At 43.2% G+C, this 23,262-nt stretch overlaps 1 protein-coding gene across 3 annotated transcripts in view; it reads right to left on the bottom strand.

Annotated features, from left to right (window-relative positions):
- PHLDB2 (pleckstrin homology like domain family B member 2) overlaps positions 1–23,262 on the bottom strand; it is a 96,103-nt gene that overhangs the window by 27,833 nt on the left and 45,008 nt on the right. For 2 of the 3 annotated variants that reach the window (XM_066619413.1, XM_066619411.1), the window contains exons 5-8: positions 19,185–19,328; positions 16,710–16,847; positions 5,248–5,376; positions 1,956–2,111 (exon numbers count right to left, since the gene is read on the bottom strand). In XM_066619413.1, coding sequence (XP_066475510.1) covers positions 1,956–2,111; positions 5,248–5,376; positions 16,710–16,847; positions 19,185–19,328 — 567 coding nt within the window. The remainder of the gene's footprint in view (positions 1–1,955; positions 2,112–5,247; positions 5,377–16,709; positions 16,848–19,184; positions 19,329–23,262) is intronic. The other variant, XM_066619412.1, reaches the window with a different exon arrangement.

The raw sequence follows: 23,262 nt of genomic DNA, 5'->3' as shown, positions 1-23,262 counted from the left end.
GGGGGCAGCAAAACAGAGGCATTCGCTGGGTGGGTGCTGGGGGGTGCAGGGTGGGTGGGCGCCTGGCCGCCTGACTGCACAACGACCCCCTCCTGCCCCCATCCCCAAGCTCTTGCCTGAGCCCAGCCTGCCTCCCCTCCCCCCATGCTCTGCTTCCCCGCTTCCAAGCCGGTGGAGGGCGCAGGGGACATGCACCGATGCCGAGGAGGAGGACGGACAGCCAGCCAGCCAGCCAGCCAGGGAGACGGGCTGCGGCACCCACGGATTGCCCAGGTACTGGCTTGGTGGAGGAGGAGGGGAAGGAAGCTGGCTGGTGCAGTCCCCGTGCCAATCTGCAGCACGAGCCTAGGCGTGTCTACTCAGAAGTAAGTCTCATTGTGCTCAATGGGGCTTGCTCCTGGGAAAGTGTCATAGCCTTGCAGCCTGAGTAGACAGGCAGAGGAAGGGCTCTGAGGCTGCAGTCCTCTCCACACTTTCCTGAGAGGTAGCCCCACTGCCTCTATTGGGACTGACTTCTGAGGAGATAAGCAGAGGAGGGGCTCTGAGGCCGCAGTCCTCTCCACACCTTCCTGGGAGTGAGTCCCACTGCCTCTAGTGGGACTGACTTCTGAGGAGACAGGCACAGGAGGGGCTGAGGTCCTCCTGTAAGTAAGTCTCATTGTGCTCAATGGGGCTTGCTCCTGGGAAAGTGTCATAGCCTTGCAGCCTGAGTAGACAGGCAGAGGAAGGGCTCTGAGGCTGCAGTCCTCTCCACACTTTCCTGGGAGGAAGCCCCACTGCCTCTAATGGGACTGACTTCTGAGGAGACAGCCATAGGCTTTGGCTCTGAGGCTGCAGTCCTCTCTACACTTTCCTGGGAGGAAGCCCCATTGACTCTAATGTATTTTCCCCCATGCTTAGAAAAAGTAGCTATGGGGAAGGGGATGTGGAGATTGGCAGCCCAATCCTATGCATGTCTACTCAGAAGTAAGTTCATAGGGGGAGGCACATAAAAAATATTTTATTTCTCCAATAAAAAATGGTTTATAAATAAATAAATAAATAAATAAATAAATAAATAAATAAATAAATAAATAAATAAATAAATAAAAGATTAACAAGTTGTGAGTTCCTGCACCTTTTTTTCTACAAAAAAAGCACTGCTTTTAGGTGTATGCGTAAGAAATCTTACAGCCCAATCCTATGCTTTTCCCCTGCGGACGCTGCTGTGCCAAAATGAATGCATGGAGGGGGGTAGTCCTGGAGGTCTATTGCGGGTAAGGGAACATTTGTTCCCTCGCCTGGACAGTAAGTTTCTGTGACGCAGAGGGAACTATCTGGACCTGTGCCAGAAAAATCATGGGTGCTAAATTGCTGGCACAAGTCTGAGTGTATCCATGTCAGCAGACCTGGTCAGGGAAGGAGGATAGGATACAGGGCCTGATGCACCCATCTGGCCCCATTACATCCCTGCTCTGCCCTTCTCCAACCCCTGTGCTGCTCAGCAATGCACTTACCTGCTCCGACATGCATGGCAGTTTGCACTGGTGCCAGCAGGAAAACTTTGGCCTTCCTGCTCGTGGGCTTACTTTGTGTGCTGTCGCAATGTGCTTTACAGCAGTGACATCGCTAGAGGGGGTGCAGAGCACTAGGTTTTGCAGGGAGCCTCACCATTGCATGAAAGCAGACCCTCCCCCTCCCATTCAGAGCCATTCCTGGTGGTGGGAGCAAAATGGAGGCAAATACTGCATTTTGCTCCCACCACTGGGAATGGATCCAAAGGGGAGGGGCCGCTTGCATGACACAGTGAGGCTCCCTGCAAAACTTAGTGCTTTGCACCCCTTCTAGTGATGCCACTGCCTTATGGCACATTTATAACAGTGTGAGCAGGTAGAGCAAACAAGTCCGCAGCTGAAGCTGAATGAGAAGCAGCCACCAACAGTAATGATTTGACCAAACGTTTTAAAGCTTTTTACCTTCCTACTGACAATGTTGCGCTGATATTCAGCTACTTCACGTAGGAGCTGCTGTGTTAAGTTCTCTTTCTCCTCATCAAGCCTGCTTTCATTTTCAAGCTGCTGAAACTCCAGGTCTTCGAAGTGTTTGCTCTCTACTTCCAATAGATCAGCATCCTTGAAAAGCAATGCATCAGCACAAATGAAAAAAAATAATTCCTTGATAATGGAAAGTGACCAATAAGCCAATTCTCAACATTAAAAAAAAAAAGTTTAATAGTATGTCTTTTTCATTCTCAAGCATATGTTGCTCCACTGAATAGTGTATATGAACTCACAATTGGTGATATTGGATATGAACTCACAATTGGATTTTTATTTTTTTAGATCTAAGTATTCCTGGGTCACATCCCAGTATGACCAAGAAGTGAAGTGGGATAAAGGGAAGCCAATAAACAGGAAGCCATACCTATTCACCCACAATCCTTCATCTAAACTACTGCTATTGTTACAGCAATGGGAAGGAGGAGTAGAGTTTGTTTGTCAATGCTCAGATATGTTTGTCAATGCTCAGACTTCACAGCTGCAATGGGAATGACTGGTGAACATATTCCTATGGCCCACTTCCTTGTACTGGAAGCCATGCTCAACCACTGTTATATCTGACTTGCTTATCACACAGACAAATAGTGCACCTGATAAAACACTCAGAATGCACCCAGGGCACACCAGTTTGCCCTGGGTGGAATTGGGTCAAAGGGCCATCCTTCCCCATTGCTTTTTCACTGACAAGGTTGAGCTGAGGTGAGAGAAACTCAGCAATGCAGGATTAGAAGGAGTGGATGGGAAGGGATCTTAACTTCTCTTCCATCTACTATTGCAGTGATTTTCAACCACTGTGCCATGGCATGTTAGTGCGCTGCAAATGGTTTTCAGGTGTGCCCTGGGAGTTTGGGGGAGGGTCATACAATAGGGCCATGGGAGGGAGTGAGCCCTCGGCTGGCAGTGCAGCGTGCCTTGTCAATTATCAAAATCTGATGGTGTGCCTTGGCAATTTTGGTGCCTTCTCAGTATTCCATAAGACATAAAAGGTTGAAAAGGGCTGTACAATTGGGTGCTTAACCCAAGATTTTTGATATCTGCTCACCCTATATCACTACCCCTCTGACAGAACTATTGTTGTGAATAATAAATCCAATAACAATAATAACCTTGTCAAAGGTATGCAACTTGGGGCGCAATCCTATCCTGCGCTGGAACAGAAAAGCCATGAGGCTTGCACTGTATCCAGCACAGGATAGGGTTCAAAGTGGCTCAGCCAGAGGTAAGGGGAAACTTACCTCCGGGTAAGGCACCCTGGCCCCTATGTGTCTTCTCAGACTTATGCCACCTCCTGAGGTGATGCAAGTCCGAGGAGAGTGGAGCATAACTGCCAGGTCCCAACCCTGCCTCCTGCTCCCCACCCACCCGCCCCCAGGGCTGCCCACCACCTGCCCTAACCCTCACCAGAACACCTCCCCGCCCACCCCAGACCCTTACATCGGCCAGCTGGGCAGACGGAAGGCTCGGTGCCTCCGTCGATGCAGAGGTTTGTGTCAACCTCTGACGCTGGCCTTGCTGACTCCCTTATGGCACATTGGTGACCCTCCAGGGCCGGCACAAGGGATTTGCAACGGCCTAAGGGCACCTCTGAATTGCGCCCTTAATTTTGAATAGAATGTTTGGGGCAGCCTTACATCCATGTATTCCCCCCCAAAGCAGCTATTGAAGACTAGAGTCAGGAGGGGAAGAGAATAGGCGGGAAGACAGCACACAGAGATGTGCATCACAGCCCTGTACATCATAGCCATTCTCTTGGATGAATGGGTGAGTATTCTACTGAGCAGGGGCTGCTGCAAATCTGCTAAGTATGTGATTTCTGTCTATGGTATCAGCAAGACTCCTTTAATAAGCACCTTTGATTTTACAAGCTGCATGCCCCACAGAAATGTAATTAAAATATTTGACTAATTTTCATTTGCTATTGTTTCTTTTCCGTGATAAAGAGGTAACATTTTTTATTGAGAACATTTCTGTCCCAGAGTTTCTTGCTGCATTGATTTCAACTTCTTTGAACATTTCCCATACACTTATGCTGCCATCTCTCAGAATGGTGGACTTAGTTCTCCCTTCAAAAAACTATTTCAAATTTGCTCCGAGCACTGAATTTAATTGTCCATGTGTAACTCTTCACCCACCAATTACTTTAAAGTAGTACATATGTGCTGACATTGCTGGTGCAAGTCCTTGTTTATCCATGCTGGTGGATCAGGTCCAGGAAAAGGAACAGAATATGACCTGCACCGCTGATTCACCCACCCCCACCCCATTCCACCCGTCTCCCATCCCCATGCCACACTTACCTGCTCTGGCTGGTAGTGTTCTGCACACTGGAGCCAGTGGGAAAGCTATGGCCTTCCCATTAGCACATGCAGCTTTTGCAGCATTGTATAGTGCTTTAGGGCACTTCTATGACAGTGCAAAAGCCAGGCATGCCATGAGAGTGTGTCCTCTGCCAACATGCCTCTTGTATAGGATTGAGACCTTAGGGCCCAATCCTATCCAGCTTTCCAGTGCTGATGCAGCCATGCCAACAAGGCATGCACTGTATCTGCAGTAGAAGGGCAGTCATGGAGGCCTCTTCAGAGAATATTTGTTCCCTTATCTTGTGGCTGCACTGGCACTGGAAAATTGGATGGGATTGGGCCCTTAGTTATGTTGAAAAGTCACAGAAGGTTATAATATGGTTTTGCTGTGTTAAAAGGTTAAACATAACATTTCATGACTAAAAAAATGAAGGTTTAAAATGCAGTATGAAACCGACTTTTTCAAAGAAAAATGTACATGCATATTTTAAGAATAGTGTTTTAAAACATTACATCTATCAGCAGAATAGCCGTTTTATCGTGCTGCAAAAAGGGAACCTCATAAATGTGTTATCAGACAGCCAACAGCAGTTATTGAAGTCAAGAACTTAACTACACACAGTTACAAGTCCACGTAAACATCACAGTTAACAAAATAGTCCATAAGTCAGCCGCTAAAGGGTGCTAAGCATCCGTTGGTCGACAGCTTTTAAAGCACGTAGCATAGACCAATTCTTAATTCAGCGCTTTGCATTCTATTCATTTGTCACCATGCAACACTCTTATTAGCAAGTCACAAAACCAGCATCAAACCCTGGAAACTATGGACAGTTGTAAAGAAGCCTTTTGACACTTGCACTTGAGCGCATTGCAATTAACCGAAAACAAAACATATCCATGCTACTGACCCTGTTTAGTTGCTGTTGTAATTGTTCCCTCATGGACTCAGGGCAATTATCAAGCTGGGTCTTCTGCTCGGAGTAAAGCTCCTGAAGCTTTTCTAGTTTTTCCCTCTCAGCATCAAGCTTTATTTTTTCCTGGAGTTTGAACCAGAAAAATAAAGAACAGAATTACCTTCAAACCCAAGCCGCTGTTAGTGATTCTGATGGCGCACAGAGCAAAGGTGATGGAGAAAGGGGTGGGAGAAATGGATGTTGATCAGTACTGAGACTCTCATGGCAGAAGTGCAGAACACAAGCTGGAGGACTGCAGATTTTGCAGCATGTCCACAGAATAATTTGTGGGATCATTTTAGTGGATCTAACAGATGCCAAGCTGTGATTAGTTGACATGTTACACTTATTAGTCAGTTTTTTTAGTCATTCTGCTGTTGTTACTACTTGGGTCTGAAAATGCAATTTAGCTCTTCCAAAAGACACATTAAAGCAGTGGTTCCTAAACTGATTGCAACTCACCAGGGCAACCAGAAGAGGGCCTTTCTCCTTAAAGGGACTGGCCCAGAAAAGAGTGCCCTGATGGTGCTGCAGCTATTACACTGTCACTGGGAGCAAGAGGCTTTTGTACTCACCCGGAGGGCAGTGCTGGCCTTCTGGAAGATGCTGCTGTAAACAGTGCATGTATCCAATCAGAAGCCACTTCCAATTTTCATTGGAAAACAGGAAGTGGCTTCTAATTGAAGATAAGGGCTGTTTGCAGTAGCAAAGAGGCCTGCAGAGGGGGCTACAAGCTCCCCTGGATCCTGTAAAAGACCAGCGCTGCCCTTCAGGTATGTTTAAAAGCCCCTTGCTCCCAGCAGCAGTGCAATTGCTGTGGCACCATCCCTGCAAAGACTTACCTGGTTCCCAACTCCCCTGCAGGAGTTTGGAAACCAGTGCATAGATTCCAAAGACTGAAAGCTAGATAACATCAATGACACTGACCAGCCCTTACAAATGGAAAGAGGTGGTAATGCTGGGCTGAAGGCTACAGGTGCCAGGTGGTAAGCTTTTTAAGCACTGACCATTTGGCTCATGGATGTTTGAATCCAACTTCAAATAATGGCAATCAACATGAAGTATTAGAGTTTACTTTTATTTGCCTCTTTGGTTCCAATTCTTTCAAGTTTACAATCATGAGATCTAGAATGTTAGGGTATAATATACCTATTGAAATAGGAATGTTGCCACTGATTGAACTACATAAAGGACTGAAAACTTACATTTTAAATTAAACGCTGAAATGCTCAGGATTGCAATACATCCACTGGTCTCTACAAAGGTCAGGTGTTATAAGCAGCTTGTACGCCATACACCAGTCACCTCCAGTAATTAATTGTTAATTGTTAATTGTTAATTGTAAATGTTAATTGTAAACATCAATTAAACCATTTTTGCCCACAGGTGTACACGTTTCATCCCTGTTGCGTTTATGCAATGTTCAGCAGAAATGGCTTTATTAATTTAGATATTCGGAACATATTGACTAACACTCTTGATGAGCATGAACTACAGTGATGAGTCTGTAATTTGACTGCAATTCAGTAATTTTCTTTTTTACAGAAATGCCATCTTCTATTAATTTTAAAAACAGTTCAATTCCTTACTTTTTATATGGTGCATTAGCTGTTTAAACACTGAAGTGATAATGTGTTAGTCTTCAAATGATACAAGGACAGAAAAAGATTAACATTTTATGAAGTGAACTAAAGACGATATTATCCAGTGCGGCACAGAGGTAAACAGGGTTCAGAGTTAAGTATGATGGTCTTTAATACAGAGGAATATGTTTATACACAGTGAAAGAATGGATTGAGGCAGAGCACAGGAAAGTCACTGGTTTGGAGCAGGAAATTCTGTTTCAATAATCAAACATGCAAAAAAAAAAAATGGAACTGGTTCACTTCACACTGAAGGGAATTCTCTCCTGATCTTTGGATAAACTGGAATTCAGACAGCATCAGTGTTCATTTCAAATATGAGATATCATTTTCCAAAGGAGGTAAAGGAGGTTTCTTTTACACTCCAGTCCAAATAAGTTGAATTTTTGTCTTTGGTCATTATTATTTGTATAAACATTCTATGAGACTTTTGGACTTATCCAGGAGAAAACCTTTCAGACACACAAATCTACAGAAATATCAGTTGCATTTAAATAGAATCTAGACCCCAGACTGCCTCTTCTGAAGACAGAGCTCAAATCATCTGGTTTGACAGTTATACCATTTCAGTTTTAAAAAGGCCACTCTCTTTTACAAAAGAAAAAAACAACAGGGTTCTCAGGATTAAGAATCTCCAATTGTAGCACTATGGAGCAAGCACTACCTCATTATCAAGAGTTATCAAAATGTTGAAATTTCTCAAGGCTAGCAATGCAGGAGACTGCCTTATCCTGAATTACAAAGTTGGTCCATCCTGTTTCAGACATTGCCCTACCTCGAGATGCCGGGGACTAAACCTGAGACTTTCTGCATGCAAAGCAAGTGCTCTACCACTGAGTTAGGATTTCCCACTAACAACACATACAAGGTTTACACATACCAGCAAAAAGAACTGCAACTATAACTCAGTTACTTTCTTTTCCAGAGAGAGAGAGAGAGAGAACTATTCATATACATCAAGCTTAGCAATTTGCCTTATTTAGTGAACCATTCCTATTGTTTCTTTTTGAGGAATGCCATTTTGAAATGCCATTCTGTTCACCTTACTTATCACATACAACCATTGATATGAAATAGTTATACAAGGAGATGTCCAATTCTGTGACGCTTCTTTCAATCAACAGAATATCCTCGGCTCCAACCACTGGGCATGAGACTGTTAACACAGCAATCTACTTTCATGCTAGTTCAAAACACTGACCCATCTGTTCTCTATTTTGCTATAATAGCTACCAAGTTTCAAACAACTGAGCATTAAACTGAGAATCTAATTTGACACACACTTAATTGTGCAACTTCACCAAATGAGGGGTTTGTTTTAGTACTCAGCAGCAAAAGGGGTAAGAAATGGGACAAAACTTTAGCAGAGGGATAGGAGGCTTTCAATTCCTGGAGATATCTACAGTCTAGAATTGGGTTTTCATGTCTGATTTGAAGAAATTACTGTTGCCCAAATGAAATAAGAAAAGTAATATTGTCTCTGGCATTAAGTTACAGGCAAGTCATTTCTTTATGACTTAACAGTGACATCATGCTCACACTATTCTATTTATTGCATTAATGCTGATCTCCAAGCCAACTGGTCCTCTTTAATTAGGAAGTGATATACTAAGTATTCATTTGTCATGAATTTGTAAGCCTTTAAATGACCTTGAATAGTGCCACTTGCCACACATTGGTTTGATGAACTGTACAGTTATACAAGACAAATATGGGCATGCCCTGATATCTGCAGGGGGTTCCATTCTGGACCCCCCATGGTTAACTGAAACCATGGATACTGGCAAACACCCCCCACCCTCTGGACGCTTTGTTTCGCTCGCCTCCAGAGGGTCCCCTGAGCCCAGCAGAGGCCACAGATGTCCGCGGCCTCTGCCGGGCTCAGACTGACCTCTCAATGAAAAAAGTCAGTTCCAGTTTTACAAAAAAACAACAGAAGTGATGTTTTTTTTTTCTGTTGAGAGGTTCAGTCTCAGCCCAACAGAGGCTGCAGGGGCACACCGGGGGATGAGGACCTGATCCATGGGTACGTGAATCCGCAGTCATGGGGGCCCCCTGTACATTCTTCAATGTACTTATACTTGAGCTCCTAATGACCTGCAGAAACATGATTTATATTTAGGAGATTAGAAATCTTGTAAACTGGATTATTGCTATCCCAATGATTACTGTAGCCGAAAAACTAAACTACTGAATAGCTGACTTGCCCAAAAAGTTAGTGAAAAATGATGCATCATGTCCTATACTTAAATTGCCATAGTCATACCAGTCCATGTGAACACAGATGCTGGATACCTACTTCTGCAGGTAAGCTGCTGGAGTGGGTTGGAGGAAGGGGGTTGAATGGGTCAGGGTGTGTGTGTGGTGCAAGTCCACATTGACCCAGGAAAGCAGATCAGGTCCAGAAAGGGGGTCAGGATTTGGTATGTACCGCTGCCAAACCTGCCCTTCTCCTTGCCCCATTCCATCCAGCATTCTGCTTCCGCCCTCCCCAACCCGTTCCACACTCTGCATACCTTACCTGCTCTGATGGGTCTTTGGTTGTTTGTGGGAGTGCAGTAAGCCACTCCGGCCCCCGCACTGGCGGTGGCTGCTTTGCGACAGCTGTAAAGTACTCTCTGACAACACAACATGCCTTATGCCAGCACCCAGCTGGCAAAGGATTGGGACATAACTCTCTGAAAAGTTTTTATACTCCAAACAGAGCCTGAAACATTTGATCTGAATCTCTAGAGCTACTTTGTCAAACCCTTTTCTTTGCTAGGGTAACAGAGGCACCTCAGATGAAACCTAACTGAGTATTAGTCTCCAATGCTAAATACAAGGCTGTCATTGAGGTCATCTTACAAGGGAAGCCATTAATTTGGGATTCTAACAGCTGCATGCTAGGCATGAACAAGGAAACCTGACACCAGTTGGAAGAGCCATTTCCTTTTTCTTTTAAGACACACTGTGTCAGTACAGGCAAGTTTTTTTGTTGTGGCAGAATCAGCAGCTCCAATGGAACAAGAATATAACGAACAAAGCACATCGCAGAAAAAAAAAGAAAAATGCATCCCTGTATTTTGAAATAAGCACCTACCAGACAATGACTAAAGATGCAGCTGGTTTATAAGCCACTGCATTTTTGTTTATAGTCTCCATTCAAGAAGAGGAAATTGAATTATTAAAGATTCAACATACTAACCCTGAACTAAGGATGTTGGATATGTGCAGGAACTATGCAGAGCAGGTGAGCAGAGGTGAAAGAAGGCAAACTAGATAAACTGGCTGCAGGCTATGCTTGGTAGACCTTCCAAAATATATTCACAATTTCTAGACAGAGAAATATATACAGTAATGTCCAGTTTCATGATAGTCATATGGAATAAACAACAGAATGACTTGCATCCCACTGCCCCATGGTCAGCACAGACTCAAACTCAACTGAATTGGATCTCTTGGTAGTAACTTAATGGCAAGAGAGACTCTACACATCTCCTTAAACAGACGTGAACTGGATTCGGTTCAATCCAAGGACAGCAGTCTCATGCATTAGCTTCCCATCTTGTGCAACTTTAGCTAAAACCCACATCTGCAATCCTTTAAACAAGTTATACTTTTTTTAATTTGCCGGATAAAACTCGGACAACAATAAGACAAGCCACACAGCTATAAACAAGCAACATGGAAAGTTATAAAATGGGAAAAAGTTGCAACACAACTAAGGGCACAATTCTAACCAGGTCTACTCAGAAGTAAGTCCTAGTTTGTTCAATGGGGCTTACTCTCAGGAAAGTGTGGTTAAGATTGCAGCCTAAAACATTGCAAAACAATGTAATGCTAGCTGGGAGCCAGATTTTTTTTTCCTCTGACTGTTAGGAAGTCCTGGGATGCATAAGCCTGCGTACTTCATAGGGCATCATGGAACAACCAATCCCAAACTGACTACATACCCTTTGATGCCTGAAAGGAACCCACAAACTTAGCCAAGAATCCAGCTGGGAACTGGCCCAGATCAAACTTCTATGTCTTAGTGCTGCCGCCGCCACCATTCTCCATTTCCTTCCTCTGTCCACGATAGGTCTTTTCCCACCCAGGTGAACATGCATGATAGGGACTGCAGTTCACTGTTTTCCTTTCCGCTTGATCTTTGCTGCTAGGAAGATCTGGGCATCCTGGCTAAGAGATAAATGGCAACAGAGAAATAGAAGCTGCAGAAGTTTAGGGGCAGGGGGAAGTTAAGAGCCACAGCCCATCCTGAATATACTTCCCTTCCTCTTGGGCAGCTGTGACCGTGTCAAATATCACCACTAAGACTCCCTACTTGGAATCCCAGCTGTGGCTGGAGGCTATGAATCCTATCTGTTCCTAACATGCACAAACAAGGCAAGGAGCTTCTTTCCCCTAAGAAAATTCCACTGGGAACACCTGTTTTCTACAGGTCTCATCCCAGAGCAAAGTCTTTTTCCACTGGGAAAATCATCTGATAGGCACCTCAAGGACTGTATTGGGGGGGGGGGGTGAGAGAATACATTTGTAAGATAAGCAGCATATATGTCCAGACTGACACACAGAATTTAAGCAGCTTCCAAAGATTGAGCTCACTTCTAAATTACAAACAAATAAAAATGTAGTTCTATAGAAACTGTAACTGAGTTCGTTGGGATAAACAGTGCAAGAATTCTCCAACTGCACCAGCTGAACTTCAAGGCCCCTCCAGAGCTTCACATTCCCATTAGCAATATGATTCTAGGAATGGATACATTAAACAGAAAAATGTATGCACCATATTATGTTGCACTGACCAGCATTAAGTATGCAATCAACAAGCTGTTGTGGCTACTCAATGAGGCTGTAAAGAGGTTTTAATAGTCATGGAACAAAAATGGTAGAAATGTAACAACTGGCTGGAGCACAGGAAGGTTTAGCAGTCGTGCTTCCTGGTACAGATACGAGCACAAGCTCTCGCCTGCATAATCTAAAGGCTCTGAAAATAGCCTGAACTAATGATTTCCAAATACGAAATGACATATAATGCCCAGCAAAGAATTATCATGACAGAGAAAGAATTACAACCTACATTTGTCTTTCTGCAGAGTTCTAATGCAGAATAAATTTTAAAACACCACCTTGAATATGCCATTTCAACTCCTGCAAACACAGATTCCTTTGTTTAACTGTCGGACAGGAGGATTGGACCAATCAAAGCAGTTAAAATATACGTAGGAACAGATATTCTGTTTTCAAGAAGATCCCACATGGGTTGGTGGGGGGGGGGGAGAAATTTCACAGTGGCTTCAAATGAGTGTGAATTTTGGCTCCAAAGAAAAATCTACTACACAAATCAAACTTATTTGTAAAGTATCACATTGCTAACCATATCATCCTCTTTTCAGATGTTTCATTTTTAAATTTGCTTCCTTTGCTCCATTCAGAGGCAGTATTTTTAACTACCCTATCCCCACTATAGTTGCCATTTTAAAAAATAATTTCTTCTCCCTCCTTGGCCTGCCAATCCCAATTTAGAGAGAGAAAAAGGAGAAAGGGCCATGCTAAAAGATGCTTTAGAGATCCATTATGAGACCTCCTGTCTTTTCCATACTGTCTTAAAAGTAGTGAATTGGATCAGAACTGTTGCACTGAGGTGATAGGAATGGTGACTCTGTCCTTGGTGCAGCCTTTCCCTGCAATGTTGGTAGCATCTATGGAAACCTGGACACAGCTTGGACAAACCCAGAGAGTAGCACCCCGACATCAGCACATCATTGGCACAATGTCCATGTGTCACTAGTGTGATGAGGCGTTCTAACAGCCACCTGAGTCTTATTTATCCTTTTTCTCCTATTCCATTATTAGCACATCATCCCCCAAGCTGGATAATACCTCTCTTCACTGCTTCTGAACCTTGGTGTGGACCCACACTCTTTACCTGCTGTTCCCTTCCTCCTACTCCTCACTCCAAATCACTGCCTGACTTGCACCTTGCAAATTCCTCTGGACTGGTCAGATGCTGCATATAGTTTGTGCCTGCAAATTAATAAATTAAGGGTCCAATCCTATCCTGCGCTGGAACAGGCAAGCCAAGACGCTTGCGCTGTATCCAGCGCAGGATAGTGACCAGAAGCAGCTTAGCCAGAGGCAAGGGGAAACTTTTCCCCTTACCCCTGGGTAAGGGCCACTGGCCCCTGTCTGTCTCGGACTTGCGCCACCTCTGGAGGTGGCACAAGTCCAAGGAGAGCAGAGTGACTCGAAGCCACTCCGTTCTCCCTGGGAACGGGGGTTGGGATCTGGCATAACTAACAGATCCCATCCCCACCTCCTCTCCCCACCCCGCCCCCGGGGCCGCCCACCACCTGCCCTCCCCTGCCCAGGAATGCATTCCTCCCACCTCCTCCCCACCTCCCCCTGCCTACCCTTGTGGCTTGCATTGGCCCAGCTGTGCCAACACAAGCCTCAGAGAGGAAGCCGGCGCGGAGGCTTGTGTCAGCCTCTACAGGCTGGTGCTTCTCAGAGCGCCGGCCTAGCTTCCTCTCGAGGAGGTACAAGGGACTAGGGCTGGCCAAAATCATTTCTAGGATTGTGCCCTAAACCAGGTTTAGTATCCAATTAAAAATATTTGCATTAATTAATATAATTTAGGTTTCAATCCTATGCAAGATTAATTTGGGAATAAGTACCATGGAACGCAGTGAGTTGTACTTCCAAGTATGTGCTTGGTCTGAGCCACTACCAAGGACACTAACAATATGCAAAGTTTGCTTTCCTGTTGCAGAACAGTGCATTTTAAAGTGCCATAATATTCCTGGTTGCAACTGCACATACAGTATCATGCTTAGGGACTTGTATATAGTATTTGACTAAACATACAAATAATATGAAAATTCTCCCTTTGGTCTATTTTAAGCATCCAGATGGCAAACTGATTATGGGATCTCTTATTAAGAACTTCACAAGCTTCTGAAACAGGTGCTTCTACAGCAGTCAGATGAATTTGTGTAAGACTTCCTGCCAACAGGTGCCCAGCTCAGCAATTAATTCCAGCCCTTAACTCTTTCCATAAACATCAAGCTATCACTACCGCAAACAGAGCAGCCATCATCTGTACAAGTTTTCTGTGAATGAAATTGGATTTACGTTTCATAAGTTGTACACAGATGTCATTTCACTATTTACAAAAATTACATTCACTGGGGAACAGATCAAGGCAGCTGTTAGAGTTGAGGAGTCATACCAGAAAATGGAATATGAGTGGGAAAATGATAGGGCATGAGCTTTTACACTGCCAAAGGATACTGAATGAGTCAAAATGATATCTGGAAAGGATATAACCGCAAACTACACCTGCTCATTACAACCTTCCACAAGTCTTTGGTAAAATATTGCTACAGGATATAAATCAATTTATCAGCTAGGTCTTTGGATGGTACTGTGTTAAAAACAAAACATGTTAAACAAATTTAACATGTTACAACACTTTTGCAATGTTACCATTATCCAAAATTATAGAAAATATACGTATTGTAAACTAACTACTATAATATTATCAAATATTTTACAAGTAGAAAAAATAATCTTCCGATGAATATTACATTAGCCAACAACACCTTTAATATTGCTGGCATAGGTCTAAGGACAATCAGGGAGAAGCATGTTGGGTCTGGAAAACAGGGATAGGACCTTGGCATGAACCACTGCCATCAAATCCTCCCCCTCCTAACCCTAGTTTGCCTGGTCCCTGCCCCAATCCTTCCCAGAGTCACCCCTGCTGCTATTCTACCTGCTCCGGCAGGGTGTCCGAGAGCTGCTGGTATGTGTACGGTGCCTTTGGTCATTTCGGCCAGTGGCTCTGAAGTGCACAACGGCAGCACAGCTTTTGTGCTGTCAAAACAATGCCTGCCTGTGATCCTGAGGCAGTAGTTCACAGGATCTGCTACTGCAGACCCTCAATAGGATTGGCCTGCTAGGATACAACCCTACACATACTTACCTGAGAATAAGTACTACTAAACTCAGGCTGCAGTCCTATTCACACTTTCTGGGGAGTAAGTCCCATTGAACACAATAGGACTTACTTCTGAATAGACATGCATAGGACTGTGCCTTCAGTCCAGGTTGGCCAGATACAATGGAGGACTGAGCACCTAGTTTGGCAGGTGCAGCTCAGCACAGAAGGGTTTAAAATGCTGCACCTGCCAAAATTCCCTCTTCTAAATCATGGTTAAAGACATAGGCAATCTATCCTCCACTGGATCTGGTCACCCTACCTCAGTCAGACTTGACTAGAAATGCATAAGATCACACTGTTAATTTGAAAATAAAAGTGCCAAGCAATGCTTCTTAGGGGAGCATTCCACAACCTGAGCAACACAGGAATACCCTATGCATCCACCCTATGCATCAAACTGTGGGTCAGGATCCACTGGCGGGTTGCGACCTGATTTTTGGTGGGTCACCAAAGGGTTATGGAAATCAGGTAACTAACTCCCTCAAGCTCTGAGGCTATTCAAAAAATCAGATCCTGTAGTTGCTAATTACCCTGCAAAGAGCTCAGCACCTGCAGTTTGCAAGATAGCTGCACCGAACTGAGCTCCTGAAGTTTGCAAGAATGTGTAAATATGGGGAGATAAAAGTTTGAGGGTCTTTTTCTGGTTATAATTACTTAAATAACCAGTATGAAACAAAGAAGTGCAGGAGGTGGTTAACCTTTTTGCTGCCTGCCACAGTTTTGACTCCAAATTATAGATGCTGCTTTTGTCCACAGGGCTCCAAACACACAATTGCAGGTCAAGTCTTCCCATTCTAGCAGGGAGCAATATGGAGTGAAAGAGTGGTTGTTGGAATAAGACTTTAAACACCACCACCACCACCACCACCCCCGCCCTCCGATTCTCTTAACAGAAGGTTCTTTCTGCAAAAAACAAAAAAAGGCCCTGGTGGACTTTGACATTTATTTTTTCCATTTATATCACACCCTTGCATAACCCAAGAAAAAAAAAAAACACATAATACAGTAGAAGGTTTGTTACTCACTTTGATGTGCAATCTCTAGTTTAGTTCTAGTATATTTGTGATTCGGGTTTTCATTTTCATACAGTCGAGTTTCTAGCATTTGACAGAATTTTGCTAGAATTAAAATGTTTTCACATTTTCATATAGCCTTGGCTTTTTAAATGAATTATAGCACAAAGCTTCTCAATGTGATAACAACAACCTGTTCTTTTACTCTGCAGGTGTTTTAAGGAGCCTCTTCAGCTTATAATCACCTGCAATTATGATGATGTTTAAGAATATTTACATACCATTTAACAACAACAACAACAAAAAGTTGTCAAAGCACTAATGCAGCAAAAGGAAGGGGAAAATGAGTTTGTGTCCCCTAACTGCCCATGATCTAAAAAGGGACACAAAAGAGAGAACAGCAACAATCTCAAATTTCCTATACATGGATAAACAAGGGGGAGTTGATCTGCTTCTGTTGGATAGAAGAGAACCACCATGTTAGAAAGAAAAACAGATTATTAAAGTTACGTTTAGGATGGATACCTCACAGAAACATAAATAGTGCACACCGCCACCATGAAAATTAATTCATAGCAAGATCAACAGCTAAATTTGTACAAGATTTTTTTTTTACTACCGAGGAAAACCAATGCAGTTTGTACTGAATACAAATAGGCAAATAGGAAAAATACTGAAGACAGATTTTTTCCCCTTAGTTTTTATTGTTCAATATGCTGTTCATAACCTTAATCATATTTCTTCAATCAAGCAATTTCTAACAAACAAATTTACCTTGGTCTTTTCGCCAATAACATTTCTCTCCAGCTCTGCTATCTTCCTGTTTAAATGATCCAGTATTTCCTTCTCCTTGAGCAGTTCAGCTGTTTCGGATTTCTGCTCTCCATCCAGGAGGGCACATTCCATATCCATCTAAGAATACAAGAAAATTCTCAGCCTCAATCCAGCTCACAAAGAAATCCTGACACATGGTTTTTGGAAGGCTTATTCATGCATGATGCATAACTTTAAAAAACATCGCTGATAAAAAGTTGCATTAATGTCTAAAGACACTGCGATGCAGCTGCACAAACAGAAAACAGTTGAAAAATTGAAAGCAAATGGAAATTTAATATTTTGTCAAAGATTTTCTTTTCTAGTTCTATACTCATATCTCTGCTTCCCTAGAATACTCTAACCTCCTGTTGGTGTGTCAGCCATTGATCACTTTTGGGACAGCTGTTTTTCCATATCATTACTAATTGTACTCAATAAGACTTAAATAATCTGTACAATCCGATCCTGGCATCCACAGGGGTTCCATTTCCAGATGCCCCAAAAGCCATGGATAATTGAATCTGTGGTGGGGACTGCTCCTGGGTGGTGCTCTGAGGAGTGGCCTTCCTGAGCCTCAGAAGGCTTCTGAAGGTCTCCAGGTCTTAGAAATGCACTTCAGGTTTTTGGAAAAACTGGAAGTGCACTCCTAAAGCCTCCTGAAACTTGAAGAGGCCATGTTTCAGAAGGCTTTAGAAGTCTACTTCCAGTTTTTCCAAAGTAGCCTCTCCAAGCTTCAGAAGGTTTGAAGAATATGGCTTCTCTGAGTTCCAGAAGGTCACTGGAAGGCCTTAGAAGTGAAAACCAGAAGTGCACTTTTAAGACCTTCTGAGGGCCTCAGACCACCTCCCAGTGGTGACCAAAAGACTCTTCTGGTCACATCTAGGAGGTACAGGCCAGCCTCCTGGTCAGGACCCATGGTGGGTCAAATTCACAGGTTCCAAATCAGCGTATAAGGAGGACCAGCCTGTAAAATGATTTGCCAAACCAATGAGATCTCAAGCAAAGGAGAAAACAAAGATTTATGATCTGGGAACAAATGGTAAACAATGGATGTAAAGCAACAAAGAATATATTTCCTCATCATCTGGCGACAGGAAATTAGACTAGAATATTCCCAAGTAATGTCCTGCAGTTCATATCAAATAATTAACATTTTAAAAATCAAATACTGGAATGGGAACTGGAATTGGAACTGAAAACTTTATTTATAACTTGCTTCACTATGCAGAGGAAGACATTAGACCTGAAGGGGGCTGGATTAAGCAACAATCCTATGCATGCCTACTCTGTTCAATGGGTCTTATTCTCAGCAAAGCGTGTATAGAACTACAGCCTCAGATGTCATATTGTATAATCAGTCAAGTTGTTGTGTCTCCCATTTGTGGAGAGAGTACCCCAATTTGTTCTCTGTGCTGAACTCTTTTAAGATTCCCATGGCTCAGACAATGATGAAAGCTGAAATTACAGCACTGGCTGTGTCAGCATTCCCAACTATAGGGAAGTCTAACAGCATAGAAGGTTGATTAGTATAACGAATAGAATTATGGTGTGAACATAATTAAAGAGTTGAGGTCTACCATTACAGCTGTATCAAAAATGTGAATATAATTGGCTCTGCTACGCTTGCTTTTTCTTAATATACAATCAGGATCATGGTGGGGCGCTATATGTCCATATCACTGTCTGTTCTAGTGGCTGTCTGCTGGTATTCATTTGCATCTTTTTAGATTGTGAGCCCTTTTGGGGCAGGGAGCCATTTAGTGATTTGATTTTTCTCTGTAAACCGCTTTGTGGACTTTTAGTTGAAAAGCGGTATATAAATACTGTTAATAATAATAATAATAATATCCCTCCAAGGTCTCAATATAGATTTCCCCCACCTCCATGGGCACATTCTTGCCCTGGAGAAAAGCTCCCACTGCCTCCAAAAGGAGTCCCCCCCAGGACAAACAGCACACATGGGGCCCCCATCTAGATTCTCCCCTCCCAGGTTTGTGTCCTTTAAATAAGAAAATGAAAGCCTACCAAGACCAATTATATAATTAGCAACACACTGACTTTGGCCCTAATGTCAGCAACTAATTGCTATAAAAGATACAAGGAGTGTAGAGATATGTAATGCTTTTGTCTAAGAAAACAGAAGCAGCAAATTTAATTCTGTTGTCATACAATTTTTACAATTTGTACACTTGTCCCTAAGATAATTCAATAACTACAGAATTAGGATACTCTACAGTTAGGATATAAAAATGTGAAATAAATTAAAAAAATACAAACTCCTACTGCGCTGTACAACACAGAACATTCTCAAGTCTCTGATGTGTGTCTCTATCAACCAATCTTTCCACAGTCTGCATAAATCTGTGCATTCTCCTGTAGAGCAAGCTGAATATATGTGCACTTCATCAAGTCATTTAAAAATAAGGAAGATACCTCTCTGGTGGATTCATCCATCTGATCACTTAGATCTTTGATCTTCTGTTCAAGTTCTTCCAAGTTATTGAGAATGATAATGCGCTGCTCTTCCATCTGATTCAGCTCCAGTGCTCTCTGTTCTTCGCTTATGCAGTCTGGTGTCTGCAATAAATCAACGTACATTCTAAATGAGAGCTTTCAAATGGTGCAATTTTCTATTATGCTTTTTTGTCCTTCTCCTGCTTCTGGGTACTAACTAGATATGCCAACAACAAAGCTGTGCTGTAGTAATAGGTATTCAAAGAACCAGAAGAACAACAATCACATTTCATGAACACGACTTTTGAGCTTCTTCAAAAGCACTTTGTTTTCCAAAGGAGCCATGGGTTTTCAGAGTTCAGATGGCTTGTATAAACATTGATAAGATTATTTTTTAAAATGACTTATAAAAAGTCACGAGTCTTCCACAGTCTCAGAATTACATACAAGACCTGGTTCCCAAATAAACTTTTGCTTTATATTATTAAATTATATGTCCTTTACTCACTCCCCTGGGGGCTGGGGATTAGAATAGGCCTTCAGTTTGGCTGTACTTGTCGTAAGAGGCGACTAAACAGCCACCGGGTAGATGGGACTCGTCAGCCTGGGAAGGCAGCTCATCTGAGAGAAGGAAAACTCTGATCCCAAACCTCCACTGCCTTGTGGCTACATCCAGTTATGGAAAAGGCTTCAGGAGTCAACCTTGAGGCAAAATCCGGAGCCGGAGTCCCTGAGGCAGTTCGTGGCTGAACACAGTCACGTTCTGGCAACTCTTGCGACGCCGCTGGAACCAACCGTATTGGCCTCTGCCTTTCCATTTGACCATTTCAGTGACGTGGAGAGGGGGGATTTGCTGCATGGGTAACAGCCTATCCTCCATACCTACTTTACCCAGGCTTCACGCACTGGAGAGGACACTCTGTTCTAGAACCACCATTCAGAGCGTGACACCATAGTCTTCCGAGACTGAAGGATGCCAACAACCTTTACTCAGAGTTACAATAAGCAATGAAATTTTGTAGCTGATACTCTGGCATTTTAGAACAAGGAATAAGAACATAAGAAGAGCCCCACTGGATCAGGCCCAAGGCCCATCTAGTCCAGCTTCCTGTATCTCACAGTGGCCCACCAAGTGCTTCAGGGAGCACACAAGACAACCTGCACCCTGGAGCCCTCCCCTACATCTGGCATTTTGAAGTAACCCACTTCTAAAACCAGAAGGTTGCACATACCCATCATGACTTGTAACCTGTAGTGGTTCTCAAACTGGTGGGTCACAACGCACCAGTTCGTGTAACATTTTCCCCGTCCCTTTAAGGGGTGGGGGAAGGAGAGGGAGGCAGCGATGCAATCCCCAGGATCGCATAGCTAAGGGGGCGAGGGGGGGTGCTTTGCACTTACTTTCAGAAGGCAGAGCTGCAGCAGGCTACAGGAGGTGTGGGGAGCCCTGCGCAGCCCTGCACAGCGCTCCCCAAGGCTTGGAACTTTCACTAAAAGCAGGCGCAAAGCACTTCCGTTTTGCAGGAGGTGCTTTGCACCAGCTTTTAGCGAACATGCAAAGCACCCCCATTCTCCTCCCCAGCCCCTCCCCCACAAAAACTTACTGAGGGAGTAAAGCTGCCTCAAAGTTTGAGAACCACTGCTGTAATGGACTTTTCCTCCAGAAATCTGTCTAAACCCCTCTTAAAGGCATCTAGGCGAGATGCCATCACCACTTCCTATAGCAAGGAGTTCCACGGGCAAATTACATGCTGGGTAAAGAAATATTTTCTTCTGTCTGTACTAACTCTCCCAACACTCAATTTTAGTGGATGTCTCCTGGTTCTGGTGTTGTGCGAGAGGGAAAAGAGCTTCTCTCTACCCACTCTATCCATCCCCTGCATAATTTTGTACATTTCGATCATGTCCCTCCTCAGGCGCCTCTTTCTTAGACTGAAGAGCCCCAAACTCTGTAGCCTTTCCTCATAAGGAAGGTGCCCCAATCCAGTAATCATTTTGGTCACTCTCTTCTGCACCTTTTCAATTTCCACTATATCCTTTTTGAGATGTGGTGATCAGAACTGGACGCATCACTCCAGGTGTGGTCTCACTACTGATTTGTACAATGGCATTATAATATTAGTTGCCTTATTTTCAATACCTTTCCTAATGATCTCCAGCATGGAATTAGCCATTGAAATGGATTTCAATGAAATGACTGCTATTGTTATTACAACAGTATACATGATATTCTTTTTAATGAATTGTATTCCCATCTAGCTCAGTAATCCTAGAAGGAAAGCCTCCTTTCACTAGCATCCTGCTTGGTTAATACTGAGACTGCATCTTGAATTTCACCTTCCTAGCAGAGGATTAATAACAGGATCTCTCACTTAGGGAAGGCAAAGAATAATCGTAAGGATGAAAGAGCTGCATAAGGATGAAAGAGCTGCAAGATCACAATCTTTGAATTCCTGAATCTACAGAGGAATAGTGAAGACAATGGGGCTAATGCAGCTTTCAAATAAAAGATAAAAAAAAGACTTCAGGGAAAGAGAGCATATTTTGATTCCACAGGATCAAACACAAACAACTATAAAGCCATTAATGCACAAATCCAACGCTGGCACCAAGTTGCTGGGAGCCCTAGAACAAAGCAGTGCACTGGGGCTCTTTTTAGAGTTGCTGGTTCTGACTGAAGCTGTTCCTGGACATTTCTTTTTCCTACAATGCTTGAAATTCCTGGAGAGTCTGTCAGGAGACAATTTGGTCAGGCAGGCACTCTGATAGGAACAGGCCCTCTGGCAGTGCCTGATCCTGACATCATCCCTGCACATATTCGAGATAAGACAGAAGTCATCTCATTCCTGTTTGTTATAAATCTAGTGACTAAGTAAAAAATATGGATACAATATAATCCTTATTTTGAAAATCTCTAAAACATTTGTAAATAATTAGACCAGTGTTTCTCAAACTGTGGGTTGGGACACACTAGGTGGGTTGCGAACCAATTTGAGGTGGGTCCCCATTCATTTCAATATCTTATTTTTTATATATTAGACTTGAGGCTACGATGGTAAGTGACTGCATTTGGGGGAATGTTACAGATCTGAACTCTTAACAGGCTACTATGTATACACTTTGAACAATGATAATCAATAGGGCTTACTCCTGGGTAAGTGTGGGTAGGATTGCAGCCTAGGTTTGTTAAAAATTTCCTGCTTGATGATGTCACTTCTAGTCATGACATCACATCCGGTGGGTCCTGAGAGATTCACATTCTAAAAAGTGGGTCCCGGAGCTAAAAGTTCGAGAACCACTGAATTAGACAATTCAGCATTACCTTGATTTTTAGAATGAAGATTGGGTTGCCCAAAAGAACACGAACAAAGTTTGTACAGTTAGATGCAAGAGTGTGTTTACCGAATCAATCTGAAATCCCTACAGTATGAATCACCACTGATTAGTCTTCCAGGATATTAAGATACTGGCCAGGCAAGAGGACCTTCTGTGGATGATAGTCTCAAATGTTATAGCTTGCAGTGATACATAGAAAGTTATAACAACATTCCTCTAATATTTTCACTCCCTGGATATGGTCATACCTTCCCAGAAACAGCTTTAGCCACTCATAAACTGAAGGATTTCACCATATTCTCAGATTTAGGTGGGATTGCACATTGGCTTTCCTTATTTTGTAAATGCAATGCACATTTCTAGTATACAGGAAAGAAGTATAATTCACTCATTTGGCTCCCAACAAAGTAAATGTTGTTTTTGCTAATCTGCAGACTTTATTGCTGCCAAGTTTATACTGGCACGTGATACAATGGTATGAGCAATCTTCCTCATGTACCTATTAACTACCTATTGCCACTGCATGGATACCCACCCACCAGCTGATCTCAGATCCCACCATGTTTTCTCACAGCTTGAGTGTGGACACTTTTACCTGTCCTCATCCTTTTAGCCTTGCGACATGGGCCGATGTCTTATAGACTTTCACTGCCAGGTGGAGTCCCCTGGAGATTGCTTAGCTGATTCTAAATTCACATTTAGAATGAGGTAAGACTTATCG

Source organism: Tiliqua scincoides, chromosome 3, assembly GCF_035046505.1.
Source record: "Tiliqua scincoides isolate rTilSci1 chromosome 3, rTilSci1.hap2, whole genome shotgun sequence".
NCBI lineage: Eukaryota > Metazoa > Chordata > Lepidosauria > Squamata > Scincidae > Tiliqua > Tiliqua scincoides.
This window is presented reverse-complemented; position numbering and strand designations above follow the sequence as displayed.